We start from the raw sequence: 22,867 nt of genomic DNA on the forward strand, positions 1-22,867 counted from the left end.
TGGAGCTTGGCAAACACCTGCATCCTGCAGCTCAAATCTATGCAAGTTATATGAAAATGCTATTTAATAAGAAGGAAGTCCAGCAAAGGGGGAACTAGCAGGTGCATAAAGCATGGGGTCTGGAGAACGTGGGATTCACCGAGTTCTCACTGGAGACAGTAGTTAACTTTATAATGCTTCCTTCTTTTGAAAATCCCACCACAAGAGGATAAATACAGACCTACCTGATCTATTTGCCAGTCAACACTAGTGAAATCTTTTTTTGTTTTCCCTTCAAATTCTTATTTACCTTTCCTCTCCCCCCAGGTGTAATAGCAGTAGTGATATTCATCATCTTTTGCATCGTTGCCATCATGAGTCGATTCCTCTACCAGCACAAACAGACGCATCGAAGTAACCAGGCAAAAGAGAAAGAGTACCCAGAAAACCTTGACCGCTCCTTTAAGACTGATATTGACTTGCAGAATACAGTGAGCGAGTGCAAACGGGAATATTTCATCTGATGGACTCTCCCGATCCTTTGACACATTTTCCTCCCCTGTCCCTCTTTTCTTTCTGTCTTTCCTTCTTTCTTTTTTTTTTAAAACACGCTCATTTCTGCAAGCTTTATTTCTTACGGAAAGAGACCACCCTGCACAGGAGAGATTGGCAGCAACGACAGTGCCTCGTTCTCCTCACAAAAACCTGTCACAGTTGCACTTAAACTCAAGAGACCTGCTGTTCTACTCTAGACAGAATAAGATCCACATGTACGCATGGTTGCCTGTTTTAAATTCCTGGATTTCTCAAGTCTTATGTTGGGGTTGTTGGTTTTTTGTTGGGTTTTTTTTGAGCCATTTCCTCCATCACTTTGCATCTGACCTGAGCGATATAAACTAGAGGTCAAGTAGCTAAATAAGTAGCACTACAGCTATTGGGGTAGGGTAGAGGGAACGAACGAGAACATTTCCAGGTGCATTTCTACCAGTCATAAAGCACCAGCTATATCTTCAACAGATATAAATTGACATAACTCCATGGATTCCAGTAGTGTTATGACAATTTATACCAGCTGAGGGTCTGGAATGGCATTAAAAGCATTGTTTTCTTTCTCTTTAGGCTACTTCCCCTACCCTGCTGTCCTTTTACTGTAACTTTAAGGCTTAAAAATGTTTTAAAAATAGGAATATGGATAACACCCTTGGCCAGAATGCCATTCCAGTGCACCTTGTACACCACTGTTTCATAAGGCTGGCTATTTCGAACCAGCGTACTCTAGCATAAATTTAGATGAAGCATGGAAAATTGTAGCTTGACTCTTCAAGGGTTTTAGGAAGCTGCTAGAAGTTAGGTGCTCTATAAATTTCTCTGACTCGTCTGTAACTTTAGAAGTACAGCATACACCAGTTAACATTATATAGAGGGTGATCATGTATTGAAGTCAACCATTTAACCTATTGGGGCAAAACACAACCAAATTAAGAAGGAAACTAACAGCACTCCAATCATCTGACCTAAATCGTGCTGATTTCTGGTTAAGAAGCCAGCCCAAACTGTTATTAAATTGCTTTAAAAACTGCATGATAGAAAGGACAGTGGTTCCTGTCTGTAGAAACCAAGATGTTTGCCCCAAAGCTATGTTTAAGGAAAAGGCTTGAAGTGGCTTCTATAAAGCCACTTTAGCAAACTCACAAGGAAAAGTCTTAAGGGAACGTGTCAAAAGGTCTGAATTTTGATTGATTGATTTTCTTCTCTCTTGTTTTCCAAAGATTTCTTTTCTATCCTGTTAGGGATACTGGGCAAAACAAATCGTCAGGGCTCCATTATGGCCAGCTTTACTCTTCCTCAGTGCGTGCATCTACACATGCAGTTTAATGTGTATTAGCCTATTTTTATTTTCATTAGTGTCACAAATGCTGTGCTCTTTAGCTAATGTACATTAAAATAGGCTAATGCATATTTTTTCTAGTACCTCACAATGGAGGTACTATATTTAATGCACGTTACATAAAATGCATTAATTGAATGTGTAGATGCTCCTGATGCCTAAGCATGGTGTTAAATCCCTACGTTGCTTGCATAATGTGACAAGGGAAAATGCTGCACCTGCAGAAGTATTTTGTTTTTGCTTGCTCATTTGTTTTTCTAAACCCAGCATCCATTTGCATGGTGCCCACACTTCCTTTATTATTGCTAAGAGACAGTGACAGTGTGATTGGAGCCTGAGGAACGCGTCAGTGGAAAGTTCTGCTCCAATCCTCACATAAAATGGGAATCTTCCTCTTGTCGTCTTTGAGCTTTGGAGAAGACTCAAAAGATTCAACCCCATGCGAGGATCTATTCCCGCTAAGTCGCAAACCATTACCAAGCCACATACAGTTTTCTTTAGGACCACAGGGATTTAAACTCATGAAATGAGTAGGATCAAAACTTATGACAAAGAGTAGATTGAAATGTAGATGCACAAAGCATTTGGGCTAAGTATGGACAGTCAAAAAGTGCAAGGCTGAATTGATTCAGTCTTTGTGGGTTAGTCTAAACTGTGTAGACTGAACCGATAAGCAAGTGAACAGACATTCACTTTTCATTCCAGAAATGCAGCCACATGCCTGCAGTGGCCCAGGGCAGAAGCTGGAGGGTGCTAGAGCATGCCTCCCTGCTCAGCTGGAGCAGACAATGTGGGCCAAAGCTAGCCTACCAACCCTGTAAGGGGGCGACTAGCAGGGGAGGGACAAAGCATCCTGGGATGCTCGGGGACTGTGACTGAACTTTAATCTGGAGGGGATTTGGGACAGTAGTTCAATAAACTCACTGAAACTAAATCAGTTAAGTCTGATACTGTATCCATCCAGGTTTATCTTAAACCTGTTTTGGCCTATTTGAAAGTGGTTTATGTGCAGCGAACTTCTGTTGTGTTACAGATTTGAACCAATTTCTGATCACTTATACCGGTTTATGTGTAACTTCTGTCCCTAGCCTAGGAGGCTGGAACTTGCACAGATCACATAGATGTGCAGTAGGGTTTTTTGGGAGGGATAAAACCATTTTATTAATGCCCCTTAGCTTAATGATGCTTTATGATTATCCTCAGAGAAGAAGTTAGGTTAGAGAAGGAATGTGAGACCCTTTTGGCTTGATATTCAACTCTCTAAATTGCACTGTAATCATCTTTGGCTGGCTGGCTATCCTTTGAGGTGAGAGTTAAAATTAAAACCTGGCCAACACAATGAACAGCAGATTGACCCATCTGCTTTACAGTGTGGGACCATTTCAAAGTAGTGATGAGGCTACTTTTCCCCATTCCTGACAGCAGCGGCTATCATGTCTTATGGTGGCTGTTTGTATAATGCTTGAATATTCAAGATTCCCTTTGCATTTCATAACTCATAATGACCTGTTCATTAACTGCATCCCTTCTTGAAACTTAATTTTTCTACCAAGAAGATCCTTGGCAAATGGCTTCTCTCATAGATAAAGTATTTTTTTGTAGAGAAAAACAAACAGGAACAAATTGTGTTTTTCTGTTTCTCTGGACTCCAGATTTCCCCTCATTATTTTCAGCAAGATTTTGTCCCAGTCATCTCATTTAAATGATCTTAGCAAGAGGGTGCTTTTAATTTATAACATGGTTAATTGCTTCTGTGAAGAATAATGGAGAGAGGAGGAGGACATCCACATGTTAGTCAGATAAATTATTTTTCCCACAAATTACTGTACTGTGCATTTTTTCCTGGTCAACACAACGGATATAAATCATCCTTGTGCTCTGCTACATTCTCTTTTTCTTTTCATGACATAAAAGTCACAAGGAAATGTAGTGAGCCTAGCCCCAAGCAGACCCAGTGATAAAATGGATGGGAAAGGGAAAGTTTGAGTAATAAAGCAAAATCATCTCATTATTCAAGTCTCTGAGAAGACATGTCTATTTTTCCTGTCCTAGAATTGGGACCTATAACATGCTGATCATATTCAACTAAGATCAAGATGAGGGGCATTTCTGGCACTGTATGCACACACATTCATTTACACACCTTGCACCCTCATGTATGTATAATATACACACCAGTTTCATGACAATTTGGCAGGAGTATTGCAATACAGGATGCATGTGTATATTTATGGAATTGCAAAGGGAAAGAACCAGTGAGTCCCCATCTCAGCACAGGATGCAAGGCTATTTGTACCTAGTAAACATTGCTAGCCCAAGATATTTATCTGTGTGAGTAGATTTATATGCATATAAGCCCAGACTCAGAAATGTAATCTCCTGTTTTTGACTTCAATAACATTATTTAAATGCTTAAAGTTAGAGACATGCTTAAGTACTTTGCTGGATCGTGACCTTAATCAGCATCAAAACATGTTAGTTGTGTTGGTTTGTATTTATTATTTTATTTGTGGGGTTTATGTTGTTCATAGGATCGTAAAAAAGTAGGGCTGGAAGGGACCTCATAAGGTTATCTAGTCCAACCACCTTGTTCAACCCCTAATGAAACCATTCCACACAAGTGTCTGTCCAACCTGCTCTTGAGATTTTCCAAGGATGGAGGTTGCACAACTTCTCTAGACAGCCTGTTATGATGCTTGACCATCCTCATAGTCAGAAAGTTCCTCCTGATCTTCAGCCTAAATTTATCTTGCTATAGCTTGAGGCCGTTGCTCCTAGACCTGTCCCCTACAGCCACCAATAAAAATTTATCTCCAGCCTCTCTATAATTGCCCTTCAGGTATTTGAAGACTACTATCAAATCTCCCCCTCAGTCTTCTCTTCTCCAGACTAAATAACTCTAGTTCTTTCAGTCTTTCCCTATAAGTCTTTACCTTGATCACTTTCCCTGATTTGCAGGTGACACGGTTATCAATACAACCCAGGATGCTGTTGACTTTTTTGAACTCTGTTGGCTCATGTTCATCATATAGTCCACTGTAATCCCCAGATCCTTCTCTGCAGTGTTGCAGTCTAGCCATTCATTCCCTAGTCTGTATTTGCACAAGCAATTATTCTATCCCAGATTCAACATGACAAATTTTAAATTTTGCATCTCATCTGATTGATTGCAGACCATTTTCCCAGTCTATCCAGGTTGTTCTCAATCCTAGCCCTACCCTGCTGGGTGTCTGCAACTCCACCCACCTTGGTGCCACCTGCAAATGCGCTAAGCACACACTCAATTCCATCATCCAAATTATAAATAAGGATATTAAACAATATCATAGGACAGACCCCTGGGGAATTCCACTTGATACTTCCTCCCAACTACATATTGAGCCACTGACTACTCATTGAGCATAATGATCCAACCAGTTACGCATCCACATTACAATATTTTTGCCTCATCTGTGTTTCCTTAGCTTGCTAATGAGTATGTCGCAGGAAACAGTATCAAAAGCTTTTGTAAAGTTCAGGCACATCACATCCACTGCTCTACACCCACCCGTACAGCCTATCGAAATCAGGTTGGTCAGGCATGACTTGTTCTTGGTGAACCCATGCTGGCTGCTCTTTATCATCTTGTTGTCCTCTATCTTTCACAGAAGATTCCTTGAGGACCTGTTGCTGCTGGTTTGCTTTTGTTTGCTTGTTTTCAATTTTTTTTAAATCCAATTAGTTTGCTTATTATCTTCGTTTAACCTTATGATAAAGGACAGATAAATAGGCCCAGGTAGTCATATAAGGCAGGGTGGAACCTCAGGAAGTCATCTAGCATATTCACCCACTCCGAGGCAGGATCATGTCTGATGTTTATCTAACCGGTCCTTGAAAACGTGCAATGATGCGAATACCCAAACCTCCCTCGGTAGTCTACACCAGTTCCTCTCCAATCAAAATCCCTCTTGCTGCCATTTATTCCCATTACTTTTTGTCTTTTCCTGAGGGGACATGGAAAACAATTTATAACCCACCTCTTCAGGAACGTGTTACATATTTAAAGATCATCTCAGCCCCCCCCCCCCCACTTCCCTTTTCTTTTTTTTCCCCTAAATTAAACAAGGGCAGTTCTTTTAGTCTTTCCTCATGAATCACGTTTTCTAGACTCCACTCATCTTTGTTCTTCTCATCTCTGGACTTTCTCCAATTGGCCCACATCTTCCTAAGTTCAGTGCCCAAAATTGGACATAGTGACTCTAGCTGAGGTCTTAGTACTGCTTAGCATGACGACATAGCGATCAGGTGGACCTATACATGATCAATAGCTACGGCAATATAGTGGTGTTTCCCCCCGGTATAGCACACCGCTATGATGACGTAGCAGCAAAATCTAACCATGTACCACATGCACAGTGCAGTAACCGCTCATACTGCACCATGCTTGAGTACTTCTAACAGGAGTAATAAAGCATATGGCCATGTGTAGACATGCCTTTAGATACTTTTTTTTATAACAATGTGACATTTCTTTAAATTCATTTTCAGTTTTTTATCCACAAAAACACCTAGATCCTTTTCTGTAGAACTGCTGTTAGCTAGTCATCTTCCATTTTGCATTTGCACAGTTAAGTGTTCCTACCTTAGTGCATTTTGTACTTGTCCTTATTGAACTGCACCCTATTAATTTCTGACCAGTTCTCCAATTTGTCAAGAATGTGTTTAGTTCATGTAGGACTATATAATGCTTGATACCTATATTTGTACATATAGATCTAATTAATATAAAACATATACTACTACACCTAAAGACCCCTGCTTAGGAAAGTTGACACATTTTTGTATGCACTATACACTCAAAATTATATTTTGTACATTATGGTATTATATTCTTTTAAAAAGAAACAAGTTAAAAGACACATTTCAAATCCCCAGAAAATCAAAATATGCTTCATCAAATATAAGAGGCAAACTTCACAGTTAATTCCCCCCTTTTCTTGCTTTAGATGCGTCTTCCTTCCTTGCAGTTAGCATCCACTTTACTAATATGTCAATCAGAGCTGGTCAAAAAGTGGGGGAGTAATTTTGTAAACCCTTTTAAAAAAATGTTCCCATTGTTCAGGGTTCAAGATAGACCTATTTTCCATTCATCACAAGAGTTTTTCTGCTTTTCCCAAACTGTTATGAAAAAAATGGTTTTTCATTGTTTTATTTACCCAAACAGGAATTTTCAGTAGTAAACCACATCTTTTGTGAATAAAAACATACCTTTTTAAGAATATTGATTTAAAAAAAAAATCACAGATGGTTTTTTGGAAACTACTACCCTGGTCACATTTTTTTAAAGAAAAAAATTGTGATTTAGAAAAAGACAATATTCAGCAACAACAATAACAACATCACCCAGGTTGTATACCCGGACTGGGCTAATTGAATCTGTGGCCAAAACGTTCACCACCAAGTGAACAATGAAGCATCTAGTCAGCCTTTCAGTCCACACTTCCACATACCTCCAAACTCTGTTCTTATCTGGACTCCCTTACTGGAAAGGTATGCTGCTGCCCACCTTAAATGGCAGCCCACACTCCCTCCTGCTCCTCCAGAAAGGATGCTGTATCACAGGAAGTATGAGTGCTTTAAAACTTAAAACAAAAACAGTGGTGAAGGTCACCATTCAAAAACATCATATTGAAGCAACTCATCTCTTCCTAAAAACACTCTCCCTTTATTTTGTACAAAGATGTTTAACCCTTCTCCGAAGGATTAATTAGATTCTGATCTTGGGCAGGGCAATGAGCATCCTTCTGTCATAGATGAAGTGAGCTCAAATCCCATTTTGAAGACATTGGCCAGGGTCTCAAATCTTAATTCAGCCAAAACATCCCCATTGATTTCAATGATATGTTGCAACTGGGAGAAAAGGGTGGCTTCCCCTTTCATCTCATGGATTTATTTTTAGGACAGTCACCTGGGAGATAGGAGACCCAAGTCCCAATCCCTCCTACAAATTGGGAAGGGAATGAGTAACCATGGCCTGGAAGACCATATCCTAGGCAAGTGTTTGAACCATTGAGAGACTGGGTGTAAGGCAAAAGGCACCACAACCACCATCTCCTCTGCTTAATGATTGTTTTTGCATGACTATGACTACAGGTCTTGCAGATAAAATAGGCAAAGTAACATCTCCTCAATGGCCCCAGATGCAGTTGAGATGTGACGCAAGGTTTTGTGCAGCTTTAGCATCTGGATTTGATGTGGTTTTATGCATCGCCTCTGGGAGACATTTAGGCATTTGAGGGGAAGTTGCTGGTGAAAAGCTTAGCATAGACAGCATCATCTGGGCAGAAGTTTTTTTGTTTGTTTGGGATTTTTGGTTTTTAGAACATCAGGTTTCCAAATCAGTTAAGTAGGGCTAAATACACAGAGGACTTAGCCACTGAGTCCCATTTTGAGAAGTGACTTAATTATTAAGGACCTTGGTTTTAAAGATCTTGAAGCACAGAAGATGCAGATAGATATGTAAAGGGCTTGTCAAAAGTGTGTGGGCAACTCACTTTTATTTATATTTTGTTTTATTTGCGTTTATATCCCTCTTGAAATTGGTACTATTTTGTAGGACTGACACCAGTGTAACTGGGTTAACATGTCTGCACCCCCTCCTCTCCCCCCCGCCCCCAATTCCTTTTAGGAACCTGTGTCATATTGATTTTCAAAGTTATTTAGGTGCCAGACAATATAGATCAATGCCTACTAGGGTTTTCAGAAATGCCCAAAATGAGACAACAAACTCTGAATGATTTTACTGGAAGTTATGCAGCTAAACTGGCTGGGAGGTGCCTTTGAGAGTCCCTGTGGATATCTGTGTGAATCTTGGGTACTCCCATACCTTTGAAATTTTGGCCCAAAGTTACTTCCAAAACGATCTTAGTCAGATGGGGGATTTCGAACATTTCATCTGCTACATTAAAACCATATAAAATGGATCAAAAGAAGCCCTAAATTGAATAGAATATATCAAAAGTACATGGGACCTCACAGGAAAGACACAGCAGTTTATAGTATAGAGGCAAGTGTGAGTGTTGCACCGGGCACCGGGCGGCTTAGATTAAGCTAATGAAAGTGTATATTGAATGTGACATCTCCAGATGCAAGAATTGCTGTGTTGCTTTCTCTTTGTTTTTACATGAAAATTCAATCTTCTTTTCATTAGAGCTAAAAGGGCTGGATTTTTTAAAATATAATTCAGAAAGTTACGCTTCTTTTTCTTGGCCATAGAGGGTATGTCTACACCTAGAGATACAGTGTGTTGTGAACTTGAGTGGGTGTAACGACTAGTCACTGGGATAGCAAATGTCAAACAAAACTGCAGTTAAGACAAAGTAATTTGAGTTTTAAATTGGATTATGAGTTTGAGTTTAACCCCAGACACATCTCTTAGCTTGAGTTCTGGCAGCACATCCAAATTTACGTCCACATTGTTTTCCCTTCATTGTTACTGTCAACCAAGTTCAGAAAACTGCTGTTTTTGCAGTGTAGACATGCCTTAGTTTAGTTAGATGTTTAGGTTTGTTAATGTGTAGATTCTGCCTTATAAACACCCCTCTTGGGTATCTAACGTGTGGCTCAGTCTTCTCCTGGTAAAGTCATTGGGAGCATGGATATTTAGTCTTACTGGGCATCAAACTAATGCTTGAAAATTGCCGTCATTTTACACCTTTTTGTTTGCTTCTTTCTTCCCTGGTTGCATCAAATGACCAGTCTTCAGATCAAAGCCTCCTTTCCCCTCCACCAATGCCGGCAGATGGAGGGAAGTGATTATTCCTCTCTATTCAATAGTGGTGAGGCCACATCTGGAGTACCGTGTCCAGTATGCCTGCCCTCCCAACCCCTACAGAAATTGGGGAGAGTCCAGCAGAGAGCAATGAAAGTGGTTTTGGGGCTGAGGCACATGACTTGTGAGGAGAGACTGAAGGAACTGGGCTGATTTAGTCTGAAGAAGAGAAGACCAAGGGGCATTGAATAGCAACCTTCAGCTCCCTGCAGGGGGGTTGCAAAGAGCATGGAGCTCTGGGCTGTTCTCAGTGGGAGCAGATGGCAGGACAAGGAGCAATTGGGTTCAAGTTGCAGCAAAGGAAGTTTGGGTTAGACTACCCTCACGAGGTGGGTAATAAAGCACTGGAAGGGGTTAACCAGAGAGGTGGTGGAGTCTCCATTCTTAGAGGTTTTTAAGCCCTGGCTAGACAAAGCCCTGGCTGGGTTGATGTCATTGGGGCTGGTCCTGCTTTGGGCCGGAGGTTGGACTAGATGTGACCCCTGAGACCCCTTCCGACCCTCATTCTCTATGATTCTACAAAACCTGTAATAACCTTCTTGAAGTCAGTACTGTTTTGTAGGACTGCCACCAGTATAACGGGGTTAACATGCATCCCCCCGCCCCTGCTTGCCCTTTTTGCATCCATCTTTTATTCCCAGTGCTGTCTGAGATGCATCAATATTAACTTAGATAAAACTTCCTAGGGTTGCTATGCCATGCAAGCTAACTTCATGCAGAGATGCCTCATGCCCTTTGTTCTTATTCGAGCTCTTAAAGCAAGTTTATAACAAAGCTATAAGGCTTAAATCTGTGGTTCATTTCATTTCGTTTTGGGCTTTCTTGTGTTTTCTTGAAGCCAATGACAAGAACTCAGACACCCAATGCAGTCTGCGTGTCCTCTCTCCTGTGTATGTTTGATACGTGAAGTTCTAAACATACTTTTCTTTCAAGCTGGGAAATATCATGGGAAATATCAGGCTGGAAGGCAGGGTGGCTTCCCTCCCCGCCCCACCCCCACGTCCTCCCTTCTGCTCAGTTGGAGCCATGCCTATAGGAGTTTTAATAGTTCTATGTATTGGTATTTATTTTTGTGAGCTTTTGCACTAAATTATTCTGAGAACAAAAACAACAAAAAAGCACACTTTCTGGTGAACTATTGTAATTTGTAAGCTCGTCGTTCGTCTTTTGTAATGTACTAAGTCTACAAAGTGGCCACAAGCAGAGCTAAGGAAGGATTAAGGCAACATTTTGCTTTGATGTTCTCACTACACATCCACTTTGGGGATTTTTTGGGGGTGGGAGGGTGCTTTGGTTTGCTTTCTTTTATTGCTACTTTGTTGATATTTGGGGAACTCAAATCAGGAGGGTGGAAAGTAAGGGGAATATTGTTTAGGGAACCAGTAATGAAATCAGTATGTCTTTTTGCCAAGGGCCGGCACTTTGTTCCTTGCTAAATAAGACACACGTACATGGTGTTGTAAATCAGGGTCTCTCAGCTGAAGTCATTGAAGATGTGCCACATCCCCAATGAACTTACAGTCTATACAGACAATAAGTGATCAAGATAATGGTGTTGACTTAGCCATGTTTCTGCATGGCTTTCATGCCCTGCCCACTCACTCTTGCTCCAGGGATGCCAATTCCCCAAACTGAGCCATTGGGGGCACCTTAAGATAGTGCTGAGTATGTGCCCAGCACCACTTTTACACAATCCACTGTGCTTTTGGCATATGCTCAGGGCCAGCTTATGGGACCTCATCCCTGGGATTCAGCCCATGTGAAGCTGAAGTACGTGGGCAATGAATGGTCCAGGGTCATGCTCACAGGTGCATGAAGATGATGTGTAGACACTCCTCTGGAGGGTCTCCTCTGTATTTTATTTCTCTCTTTTATTTCCCTCACTTAGGGGTGGTGGCTGTTCCTGTTCACATACTCAGAACAGCTGCTTCCTACTGTGCTAATCATTGCCCTTTGGGCTGTACTTAACATCACGTTCCTACAGGGTTTCCATTCAGTGCCAATGATATTCTGCATGGGAAATGATTTTCTTACATCTGCATGCCAGCTTTAGACCTTTCGCCCCTTCCTGCTTGCATCATTAAGGCAAGAAATTTTCAGATGTACTTTTTGTCATTGCACACCTGCCATACATTAAAGGGGTCTTGTCTCTATCGAGGTGAAGTATAGACAAAAACAATAGCAGCCACTCATACAGCTCAAGATGCAGTGAGTTAATCAGGCACCCAAGCTCCTTCCATTAACATTCAGAGTTAAAACCAACAAACAGGCTTGTTGATTCAGGCATCCAGCCACACACGGTTGCCTCTGAGAGTCTTGCAATGAATTATTCATATAGTCTCTTTTATCTCAATGATAGCAAGAGACCAAGCTTCATATTCACTTCCTGTCTTGAAATCTGCGTGGAACCCACCAAGCTAGATGCACTCCTGATGCTAAGTTTGCTGAAGTCAATTGAGCTCCATAGGGATGAATTTGCCTTGTGATTTAGTCTCTGATAGCCCATGGCAAGGGTAATGCTGGATTTCTTTGAGGTGGTCCTGACAACTGCGAGTTCAAGTCAAGACCTTACATTTCTCAATCATGACTATGGCCAACATTAGCTGCATTCGGTGCAATAGGACATTGCTCCTAAGGGCATTGGGGGTGAAATTCTCAACAATTAGTGAAATACACAGAACGTATAACCCCCTTGAAGCCCTTTACGTAGATTTTAAACTGCCTTTGGGAATTTGTGGAGGCTCAGGCCTGATCCAAAATGTATAGACATCTGTGGGAGTTTGTCTTTGTGTTTCATGGGATTCAGTCCCCGAGGGTGCTGTGGTGAATTGCATCTTACATGGAAAATGAATCCACACTGAACAGGAAAACTTCCTTCTTTGGTAAGACAAAGAGCGGCCAAGCAAAGGAAAAGTGGTTATATATGTCAGAAGTTATATTAATGGGTTTTTCTAGATAGATATGGAGCCATCCTCATTCTTTTTTTTTTTTCTTTGCTCTACTCAAATGATACCAAAATCCTTTGAAATGATGGTCAGTTTAAATAGCAAGGCAAGAAAGGTCTATTAAGAGTAATTCAAGAGTCTCTGAGTTACAGTAAAAAGAAAAAAGAGGAGGTCTAGTTTCCCCCTTCCACTGTTTGGTTTTCTAAAGACAATGCCACAGGACGTTGCCTCAGTCCAAGACAGTTTTGTAGACCATGTAACATGTCTTAATACACTGTATGGGGAATTTAAAAAAAAGATAGCCTTAGCTTCTTTTGTTTTTATGGTTACTGTTGTACAGAAGAAAGACTTAAACTGTAAATAATGTATATTTAATAAAAAAAAAGAGCTTTTTGTATGATTTTGTGTGGAAGACAAGAGCCTACTGCTGTGTTTTTTTCTTAGATAAATGGGCATTTAAAATGCTAATCATGGGATTTTGCATTTTCGTTCATTTTTGTTATTAACATCACTGACAACAGGCTTAGCCTGGATGCTAGTAAAATATGAAACTCCCACTACTCCGATCTATCAATTTTAAGCATTGCTAAAAGTGCTGTCACAGGATGTCTCATCACTGCTCAACATCCCTGACTGTTAATTAAAGCTGGTTTGCAACATCTGCCTCTGAAATGCATGAGGGCAAACGTGTCTAGTGGACAAAAGGCACGTGTGGAGATATTCAGGTTACAAAGCACCTTTGAAGACAGCTTTCTAGTCATCTATACTCTGTGTGCCAATACTTTGACTCACCATTTTTATCCTTAATTTCTCATGCAATGACACATTATGGAGGTAACAAGGATTCAGCGGCATACGCTGTCATCATCACATACATCTATAATGTGAGCTTTATGAGCTGATCAGATGCTGAGCAGATCAGACTCAATAATTCCAGCGGTGAGTCTAAGGAAGTTAGGCAACCAGTCTCATTGGCTTTGCATGGAGCCTGAGCCTCTAAATCTCTTAGGCTCCTTTGAGCCTAATTAGGCTTTGTTGGACAGTTTTCCACAAGGTTCAGAGGCTGAGATCAGCTCAGGTGGATGCGTGTACCACCACTGAGAAACTAGTTATGCCCACTAGCCCCTGTTCTTCATGCACCACATACTAAACACGTACATGTGGTCACTGTTACAGCAGTGCCAGGCATGCACAGTGTCATGTCCAAGCCTCTGACTCCAAAAGCATCTCTGGGCCTACACCAAAAAGCAGCTACACAATGTTTTTTGGCAACCAGCCCGTGCAGCCTCAGAATAAATGGTCAGAATTCATTCTTCTGTGACAGTCTTAGGATGCCCAAGGACATGGCATGCAAGTATCCCCAAATTATCATTGCCCACCCAGAGTCTACTTGATTTGTCCAAAGCCTCTTAGCACTAGAGATAGGCAGAGGACCTCTCTAGTGCAAGATCTAGAGGATTCACAGCCACATCCAAAAAGACACGTGATGGCAGGGGATGGCCTGAGTTATCATCTGAAAGTTCCCAGTGGTTAACACAATTGTAGAAGAAGGTTCAAGGTTTTATGGCCCATTCAGCTGGAAAGCAGCTCCTAAGTCCCTGTGGAAATCTGGCCCTTAGGCACCTCACTCCATGTAGGTGCCACCAACATCCTCAACATCCCACCACTCAGTGACCACTTAACGCTTCTACCCAGAGATCGTACAAAGAGCAACCCACATGCATGCTGACACTGCTCCATAGCCAAGCTGCTCAGAGCCCCACCTCAATGCCAAGGACATTTGTAGATGCATCATGGGCATATGACTTGGATGGTAGGTTGCCCAGCAGTGAGAGCCTACAATGCTGAAGATACCTATAAAAACTTAGTCCTTATGCATTGGTATCAGGGGGCAAACATGCTTAAGGGGTGGGCCTTCCTTACTAGCACCTGCTTTCTATTTAACTAGCTGTCCTTCCCTTCTCCCCTCCCAATTTCCACTGAAGGAAAACCACATCCGTGGTTCCTGCATTAATAGAAGTTATCATTTACAGGGGCTCCCTAATAGGAAGCTGGGAATTAGCAGATGGTCCTTCACTTAGGAAGCAGTTCGTTTGTTAATTAGAAAGACCAAGGGTCTGCAGAGCTTTCCTACTGCTCCACATTGTTTAGGACTTCTTATTTATGTATGCCTATATTTATTGAACCTGGTGATCTCTACAGTTCCCACAATGTGCTAGGTGCTGCACAAGCCACATCCACGTCTCCCAACCTGAATTTTCACCACAGAAAGACACCATATAGACACCGTATACCATGGGGAGGAAGGGGTGGTTGAGGTACAAAAGCCTGGTTTCAAATACCCATTATTCCTCCGACACTTACCAATTCTGGAGAACAATTGAGGCGATCATACACCATGGTGGTGGGCGGGGAGGGGTTTTGGGTGGTGGGGGTCAAGGAACCTAGCAGGATGATAAGCTTTCTGTGAGACATGTTAAAGAAATGGGTACCATCTCAGGAGCAGCCTCCAAGACTTCGTGTGACAGCAAGGGTTTGTCTACGTTGCTTCCCTGCCAACTCTGGGGGTGCCCCACCAAGCTTGATGCCCACCTATTCCCTCCTTCTCCAGGTGCACCAAATCACAGTAATGAAGCAATTTGGCCACATTATACCAGTACATCAGAGACAGAGAGATGGAAAGCGGCTCTGGGTAAGTGCTTGACCCCTCTCCAAAATCTATACATTGCTTCATTTCCAGAATTTGGCAGTGCATGGCACAAGCAAGAGGGGGCTTGGCTTAGTGGTAGTGCAAACATGGCCAGAAAATCACTTCTGCCTCAGAGCTTCCTTCCAGCAGTAATAATAGCTCATGGTGGCTCAATGACTTGCAGGAAAGCAAGGATGGGACAGATTACCTCTCAAGACTCTTCCCTCCCTGCCTGGTCTCTTCAGTAATCAGAGCGATTTGCTTTTGGTAGCTCAGGTAAGAGGAGTACTACAAGTCACAAGCCATTCCTGAGGAATCAACTTCACACCACAGTTCACAGACTGGAAAAGGCTTTAAACCAATATTAATCTGTCTTTTTATTTTTTTACTTCAATATCTCTATAGGCCATTTTGCTTAGGATATATTCCTCCTCTTTCTTCCTGAGCCATCAATAACTGAGTTTCAACCATTATTAAAGGGAACTGTATTAAATAATTATAGTTGTATAATGAAAACACATATTTCTATTTGATGGCCTGGAAAGAGCCATTGATTTTCATTCAGGGATGGTCAACCATGTTTGGAAGAGAGGTCAAAATGTTGCACCATGCAACAAGTATGTAGCTGTAGAGCCAAAGATACCATCCTTCAGCCTGTGCCAGTTTTTATTTATTTTTTGTTGTACAAGATAATGAGCTGCAGCCATATGAGCATCATATGGGATCTCTCTCTCTCTCTATCTCTCTACTGCTTTAACTAATAATTCCTCATTGGCAAGAGCGTTAAAGGCAAATAAAAAAGTGTCACTTCACCACTTTTCCAGTTCATAAATGGCTTGTATTAATGCTCCCTGATAGAGTCATTGCTCACCTATTTCAGCCATAGAGCTGACTAAAATCAATGGTTGCCATTCAGTTGAAATATTTTCTTCTCATTCTGTTTTGTTTTGGTTTTATTTTATTTTTTTTCAGTCCAAATTGCAATAGGGTTTTTGTTTGTTTGTTTGAATTTCTGCAAATGGGAAGTTTCCCAGACCCTGCAGCTGTGCACATCCTTGTCCGTTTGGAGATGAAAGTGACAAGAATGTCAATTTCACTGAACAGCTGTCTGGGGTTCCCTCACCAAGGCAATCCCATCAGGGACCTGCAGGCCAGGATTGTCCACGTCCAGCATCCAGAGCCCTGGGACAGACTCACTCATTGTCACTACCCTGGGGTTATGTGCCCCACAGCTTTCAACCTTCCTGCTCACACAGAGAAGGGCAACAACATCGATAAAAGTTGTGGAAGGCAAGTCATATGAGGAGAGGCTGAAGGAACTAGGCATGTTCAGCTTGCAGAAAAGATGCTTAAGAGGGGACATGAAAGCAGTCTTCAAATACTTGAAGGGCTGTCAGAAAGAAGAGAGGAAAACACCTTTTCTCTCTCCCTGCAGAGAGCAAAACCTGTACCAATGGCTTGAAGTTGCAGAAAGTAGATTGAGCTTGGATATCAGGAAAAGAATACTTTTTTTTTTTTTACAACAGTGAGGCATGTTTGGCCTAACACTATAGTCATTGTATTCTTCCCTTAGTCCCATCCAATGATTTGCCTTTCGTGGGTCTGCTTGGCTGAGGCCACCCTGTAGAAATAATTATACTACAACTGTCCATCAGCTCAGCTCCCCTTCTTCTAGAGAGAACCTTTAATGACCAAGGAATAATCAGCTTAAAGAAAAGAAAACTTATTCCTCATCATGCAATTTCTCAGGGTGTCTGAATTCATAGTAGCATGAATATATCACAGAGGGTTGAACAGGTTTTTCTTGGGGCTGTTTCCAGCAGCCCAAGGTGTCTTTCCTACAGCAGGAGATTGCTGGAGCACATAAGCAATGTGGCTATCTCAGTGACCAGCCTCCTTGTGAGCATAGCACCTATCTTGGAGGTTACAAACAGAATAACTTTGAGTGTCTACACTCAATCTGTGCCAAATGAACTTATCCAAAGCATGGAAATCTTCAACTGCCCAGGGTTACAGTCCATTTGCATCACTACAATGGTACAGAAGGTCTTCCAGGGAATCAAGCATCTATCTCCAAACTTCTCCACTTGGGTGTGATTTACAGCCATCTTGCATATAACAGAACAACACAGTGGGGCAGAGAGGATGCTGGGCCCATTAGCACATAGTCTCTAATGTACTGCAGCAACGCCAATTAGTGCAATGAAATTAGTGGAACATGATATAGCAGTTTTTGGTTGCCAAGCTTCTCCAAGAGCAGAACCACAACTTAGAAGAAAATCTGCACTGTGAGGGGGTAAGCGTAGCTTTTTTAAGGAGATTGCTGGCATTTCTGGGAGTGGGTTTTGTTATGTGCCTCATTGGGTATAGAAAAGATCTGATGGAAAGAGTGGCCGTTTGATAGTTACTTAATCCTCTAGGTTCTTCCTATGTACATGCCATGAGAAGCCACTATCTTGCCTGAGCTGAGCATCTAAAGGCATATCTCACCCCTCAGTTTACTTGGGATTCATAAACTAGGCAAGATTGAAGGTACATCCCCTTAGGACACTCCCAGGAGAATGCCCTAGCTACTGGGTTAAGGACTAAGCAGGACAGGGTTACTCTCCATCTATTTTATTGAAGCTCTGCCACTACGAGAATGCACCATTCCTAAAGCCAAAAAGAGATAATAAGCAAGAAGAAACAAGACTCTGCACCTGGGAACAAAGCTTTTGCTTTGTGCTGCCCCATGTTGCACACAGAGCTGATGCATTTTGTGTTAAAAGGCACTACATAAAAATCACAAATCGTTCTGGGAATAGGGCCTGGATCAGGGACTTTTCCCTGCTCCTAGAGACAGGCATTGCAAGGTTGCAGCCATGCTTCATCTTGTTTACACTCATTGCCCATTTCCAGAGGGATAACTTATGTAAGAGGAAGGAGTTTATCCAAAATGTACCTCTTTCTGGAGTGAGGTACCTGCCTGCAGCCCTCAGTTAGACACTGCAGAACTCCCCCCTGCACTATCTTAAGTGTCCACTCACTCGTGGCACTGTCTATCGTGAATCCTGTGCTCGTGTACCTCACTCAGTATGCCCACACACTGTATAAGCAACTCAGGTTTGTGTATGCCACTACTGGAGCTATGTACCTATCATTGGGGCCTGGGAAAACTCAACATCCTTTCACCAAAGTCCCTTTGTGACTTTTGCCCAAAGTGACACGCATGGTCTATCTAAGAAGACTATGGCCAAAAAAAGAAACCAGACCTCCAAAGCAGTATATTAAGCAGTATCACTGCTGGGTCTTCCTCCTTTTCCATGCAAAAAGAGTGAAGATAAATTTTCGTTTTTGAGCCATGCAAGGCTGCAGTGCTCACAATACCCACCGACTTGGGGGAGACTTCCTTTGTGCCCCTATTCCTGCTCCCTTCCCCCAGTCCACAAAGCCAGCTCAGGACCACAGCTCTTGCTTTGACTGCAAATCAGAACAATTTGAATGGCACTAAAACACCCTCCCAGCAGCTGGGCTATAGATTAAACCTCAGGAAGCCTGCTGCAACCACGAGATCTTTGTAGGACAAGAGATCAGCATGTCAGGTGGGGCTACCTACAAGAAGAGGGCATTGCAGTTCAGGCCTGGGGCATTTTAATAGCCCTCACTTGCATACACTATTTAATGACCTCGGTGAAAGACAATGGGAAGCGGTGATGCACAACCTATTAGATATGTTGCACCTGGGTCTAATTTAAAAATATCTTTGACAAGATAATCAGTGCGATGTCTTCCTATGGCCGATGTGTATGCTTTGCCATATGACTGATAACTTTGCAGACAACGACGGCATTCGAAAAGCTCCCCTGACCCAGCACCAGGGCACTCTGTGGACTAGATTGGAATAATTTTTCTCAGCCTTTGCATTCAGTCATGATAAGACGTATCAAGAGGCTACTTCTTCCTCAACATGCATCTGTCCCTTGGCTGGCAGGAATACCTTGTTTTGTGTGAATCATAGAATTATTAAAAACAAGAGTTGAAGGGACCTCAGGAGGTCACATCTGGTCTGACCCCCTGCTCCAAGCAGGACCAGCCCCAACTACATCATCCCAGCGAAGGCTTTGTCTACCCAGGTCTTAAAAAACCTCCAAGGATGGAGATTGCATCGCCTCTCTGGCTAACCCGTTTCACTGCTTTACGACCTTCCTCATGAGAAAGGTTTTTTCCTAATATGCAACCTCAACTTCCCTTGCTGCAACTTGAGACTGTTGCTCCTTGGTCTGTCTTCTGCCCCCACTGAGAATGAGGTGATACACCCCTTAGCTTCCAAAAGAGGTTTAAATGATATGTGGACCCCCCCACCCCCCCTCCCGGCCGCCACTGTGACTACTGGAAAAGTAGAGCAAACTCATAATATTAAAACATCATGAAATCACCCCCATTCTTCACGTGCCATTCCTTAGGAGGCATTACGGGTGTATCCCTAGCATACACAAGGGAGCAATAGCGCAGTCCGGTTGAAACATTAAGATGGAACACTTTTCTCCTTCTAGTGTCAGCCGTGTTTCATGAGAGTGTCCCCAGGCATGTGCTCACTAAGCTGCAACCCATCTCTTCCCATCCATTTTTTGGGAAGAAGAAAGGAGCCTTCCTGGCTCCCCTTAAATCACAGGGCTTGCTACAGTGAAAGCACTTATCTTGGCTGAAGAAGAAAAGACTTATCTGGCAAGGTTCCTGTGCAGGCCAGCACAATCCAGGCCAGCTGGTTCTCACAATCAGCTAATGAAAGAAGCTCCATAGTTAGAGCTGAAAAAGGGTATCTGGGTACAATCCATCTGCCTGGAAGGGCAGGAAACACGAGTGAGGAGTGAAGAGCTGAAGCCCATTATAGTGACTGGAGAATCCCTCCTTCCCTAGTGCAGAGATCTTGTATCAATGGCCTCTAGGCTACACAATTAAACTTAGTCCCATGGAGTGAGGAGATTTCCATTTCCAATTAACACAAATGGAAAGCCTAGGAATTCCTGATTCCAACTTATGGAATTCATCTTTGGACAACAGAGACAGACAAACTGAGTTTGAAAGAAGTAAAAATGGACACAAGATTCGTTAACCCTAAGCTGGTATGTGGACACTTGCCTCTCTTTGAGAGGTTGATAGCAAATTCATTTCAGGACTGAGGCCTCTGTGGTGGGTCATTCTGGGTCTGATACAAAGAGCAGGGATGTCGGGGAAAAAATCCCATTGACTGGATGGTTTGGAAGAGACCCTTATGACCGTACAGTGCCTTGTGCACAAGAGGATCCTGACATGGATTGGAGACAGAGGGCTCATCTGTATCATCTCTATACAGACTCAGGACTACCTCTATGAAGCATACCCTACACCCAAAGGGGGTAATGGAACCACCTTAGAGTGGCTTTGAGCATGTGCCCAGAATCCCTTCCATGCCATCTGCCACAGACACGTTCGCTGGCATCTGTATTGCATTATTACCCAAATCTTGCACCCGCAGAGTAAGATGAAGTGGCCAACATGTGCTTCTTGGCAATGATCCCCAGGACAGCATAGAGATGATGTAGACAGCCCCAAGTGTTCTTCAAAGACCAGTAGTCCTAGAACATGCCTCCACTATGGCATATGGGTGCAGAGAAGAGAAAGCAGCCAATGAATCAATGTCATCATGAAGTGGCCAACAGTTGCCAGGCAGATAATAAATATACTCTATCAGGCATTGTTTTTATTATTATTATTGTTATTATTATTGTTGTTAATATACGTCTGCCAAACATGTAGCACAGTGAAGCCCTGGTCTATAGCTGGGGACCTTGTGGGTTACTTCCATACAAATTAACAGTAACCAGTAATTATTAATTAACAGGGCTTATATGAAGCAGCACTACTAAACAGAAATGTCCCGAGTGCTGTAGAGAAGCCTAAATTTCTGGCCCAGGGAATAGGGGAGAGTGCAGAATCTACATTTGGAGTAGACAAAGCAAGCAGTGCGCTGCAAATAATAGTGACAGGGGATGTCATCAGTTTTAGATTATTCATGAATTGTCTCTTCCATTTCAGGATGCAGATACAATGCTTAGAGCAGAGAATCAGCAGGTCCCAGCGAACACCTCAAAGATGATCCAAAAAGTAGGTTCCCTTGGCAAGCCCAGGCAGGGAGCCCTGCAGTATTTCACTCAGGAATTATAAAGCATTTTGTTGAATTGAGACACCTCATCATCTGACATGGCCAAGTAGCAAGTAGGACTCCTGTAATAAAGGCCCAATCTAGCACCCTGGCCTTTCTGGGTCAGGCAATATTAAAGCTTTGAGATACCATCACTTTCCTATGATCCTGAGATGGCACCGAGACCTTGGCTGTGACTGGAGGTGACTGGAGCCCTTCATGTGGTTCTACCCCACCAAAGATTTCCCAAGAGATACGACTATCAAGGCAAGCTCATGAAGATGTACCTGTTACTCTAAATATACTATAGACCAGCTCCCAGTCCACCTATAAGACACCTAAGGGTGATTTCACTCCACCCTGATCAAGTCTCTTCAAATCCATAGAAGTATCTATTTATGCTAAAGGCTGTTATCTTAGCCTTAAGACTAAGTACCAAAAAAGAAGTGAGGAGGAGGAGCATCCACCTACCTTTTGATTCAGGTCCAAACCTGTCACCTTTAAGGTTTTTGGCTCTCACTTACTGCCACTACCTGCACTAGAAGGAATATGAGCTAAAAACTCTAAAATGGGATGAAATGTCATATACAGACAATAGCTCCAGTATGAGTTGTAGACCTGTTGTGTTACAGTGCTGGTTATATCCCTAGCATGCAGCACTTCTGGAGGGGACGAGGAAATACAGCCTCTTTAGACGTGAAGATTTTCTATATTATTGGTATCACCTGTCTTGACAAATCTAATGAAACTATATATTAATCAAAGACTGGATGCAATGTTTATGCATGTTTTCATAGCCATAAGACCTCACCACACATGTTATGTCTCACTGCTCAGCTGTTACTGTGTAGTCAGTACTTGCGTAAGTACTACTAAAGGACTAGACGGTAACTGATGTTACTGCACAGTACCATCGTCGCAGGGTTTTTGCCCAATGCTACTGTGCAGTAGCTCGTTACTACTACACAGTGTCATCACTGCACAGTTAGTGCCTGGGAACACTACTGCAGGGTAGCACTGAGCTACAGCACGGTTGCTCATTGCTACTGCACTGTAGCATCTTGTGTAGATGTGCCTAGTAGGCCTATGTGAAGCAGCTATTTTTTGCTTTGGATTCAGATTTGGCTGACTTGGGGGACAGTGATTCGAATTGGTGATTTGAATCACTGTCCTGAATCGAATCGGTTGAATCTGATTCTGAGATTTGGCTGCTGCCAAATCTCCGAATCTCTGAATCAGCCAGACCCATCCCACCCAGCCCAGCAATGGCTGCCCGGCCCACCCCAGCTCCCAACTCTTTGAGGAAAGAAAGTCCTGGCTCACTGGATGCTGCCAGGATGGGGAGAGGGGCAATCCCCAGTGCCCCCCACTGCCCCACGCTGCATGGGGGGGATCT

General features: G+C 42.6%; 1 protein-coding gene across 1 annotated transcript in view; it reads left to right on the plus strand.

Annotated features, from left to right (window-relative positions):
* CNTNAP5 (contactin associated protein family member 5) overlaps nucleotides 1-13,039 on the plus strand; it is a 462,074-nt gene extending 449,035 nt beyond the window's left edge. The window contains exon 24 of the mRNA XM_019480590.2: nucleotides 307-13,039. Coding sequence (XP_019336135.2) covers nucleotides 307-503 — 197 coding nt within the window. The 3' untranslated portion in view covers nucleotides 504-13,039. The remainder of the gene's footprint in view (nucleotides 1-306) is intronic.
* Nucleotides 13,040-22,867: the final 9,828 nt, after the last annotated feature.

This window comes from Alligator mississippiensis, chromosome 4, assembly GCF_030867095.1.
Source record: "Alligator mississippiensis isolate rAllMis1 chromosome 4, rAllMis1, whole genome shotgun sequence".
NCBI lineage: Eukaryota > Metazoa > Chordata > Crocodylia > Alligatoridae > Alligator > Alligator mississippiensis.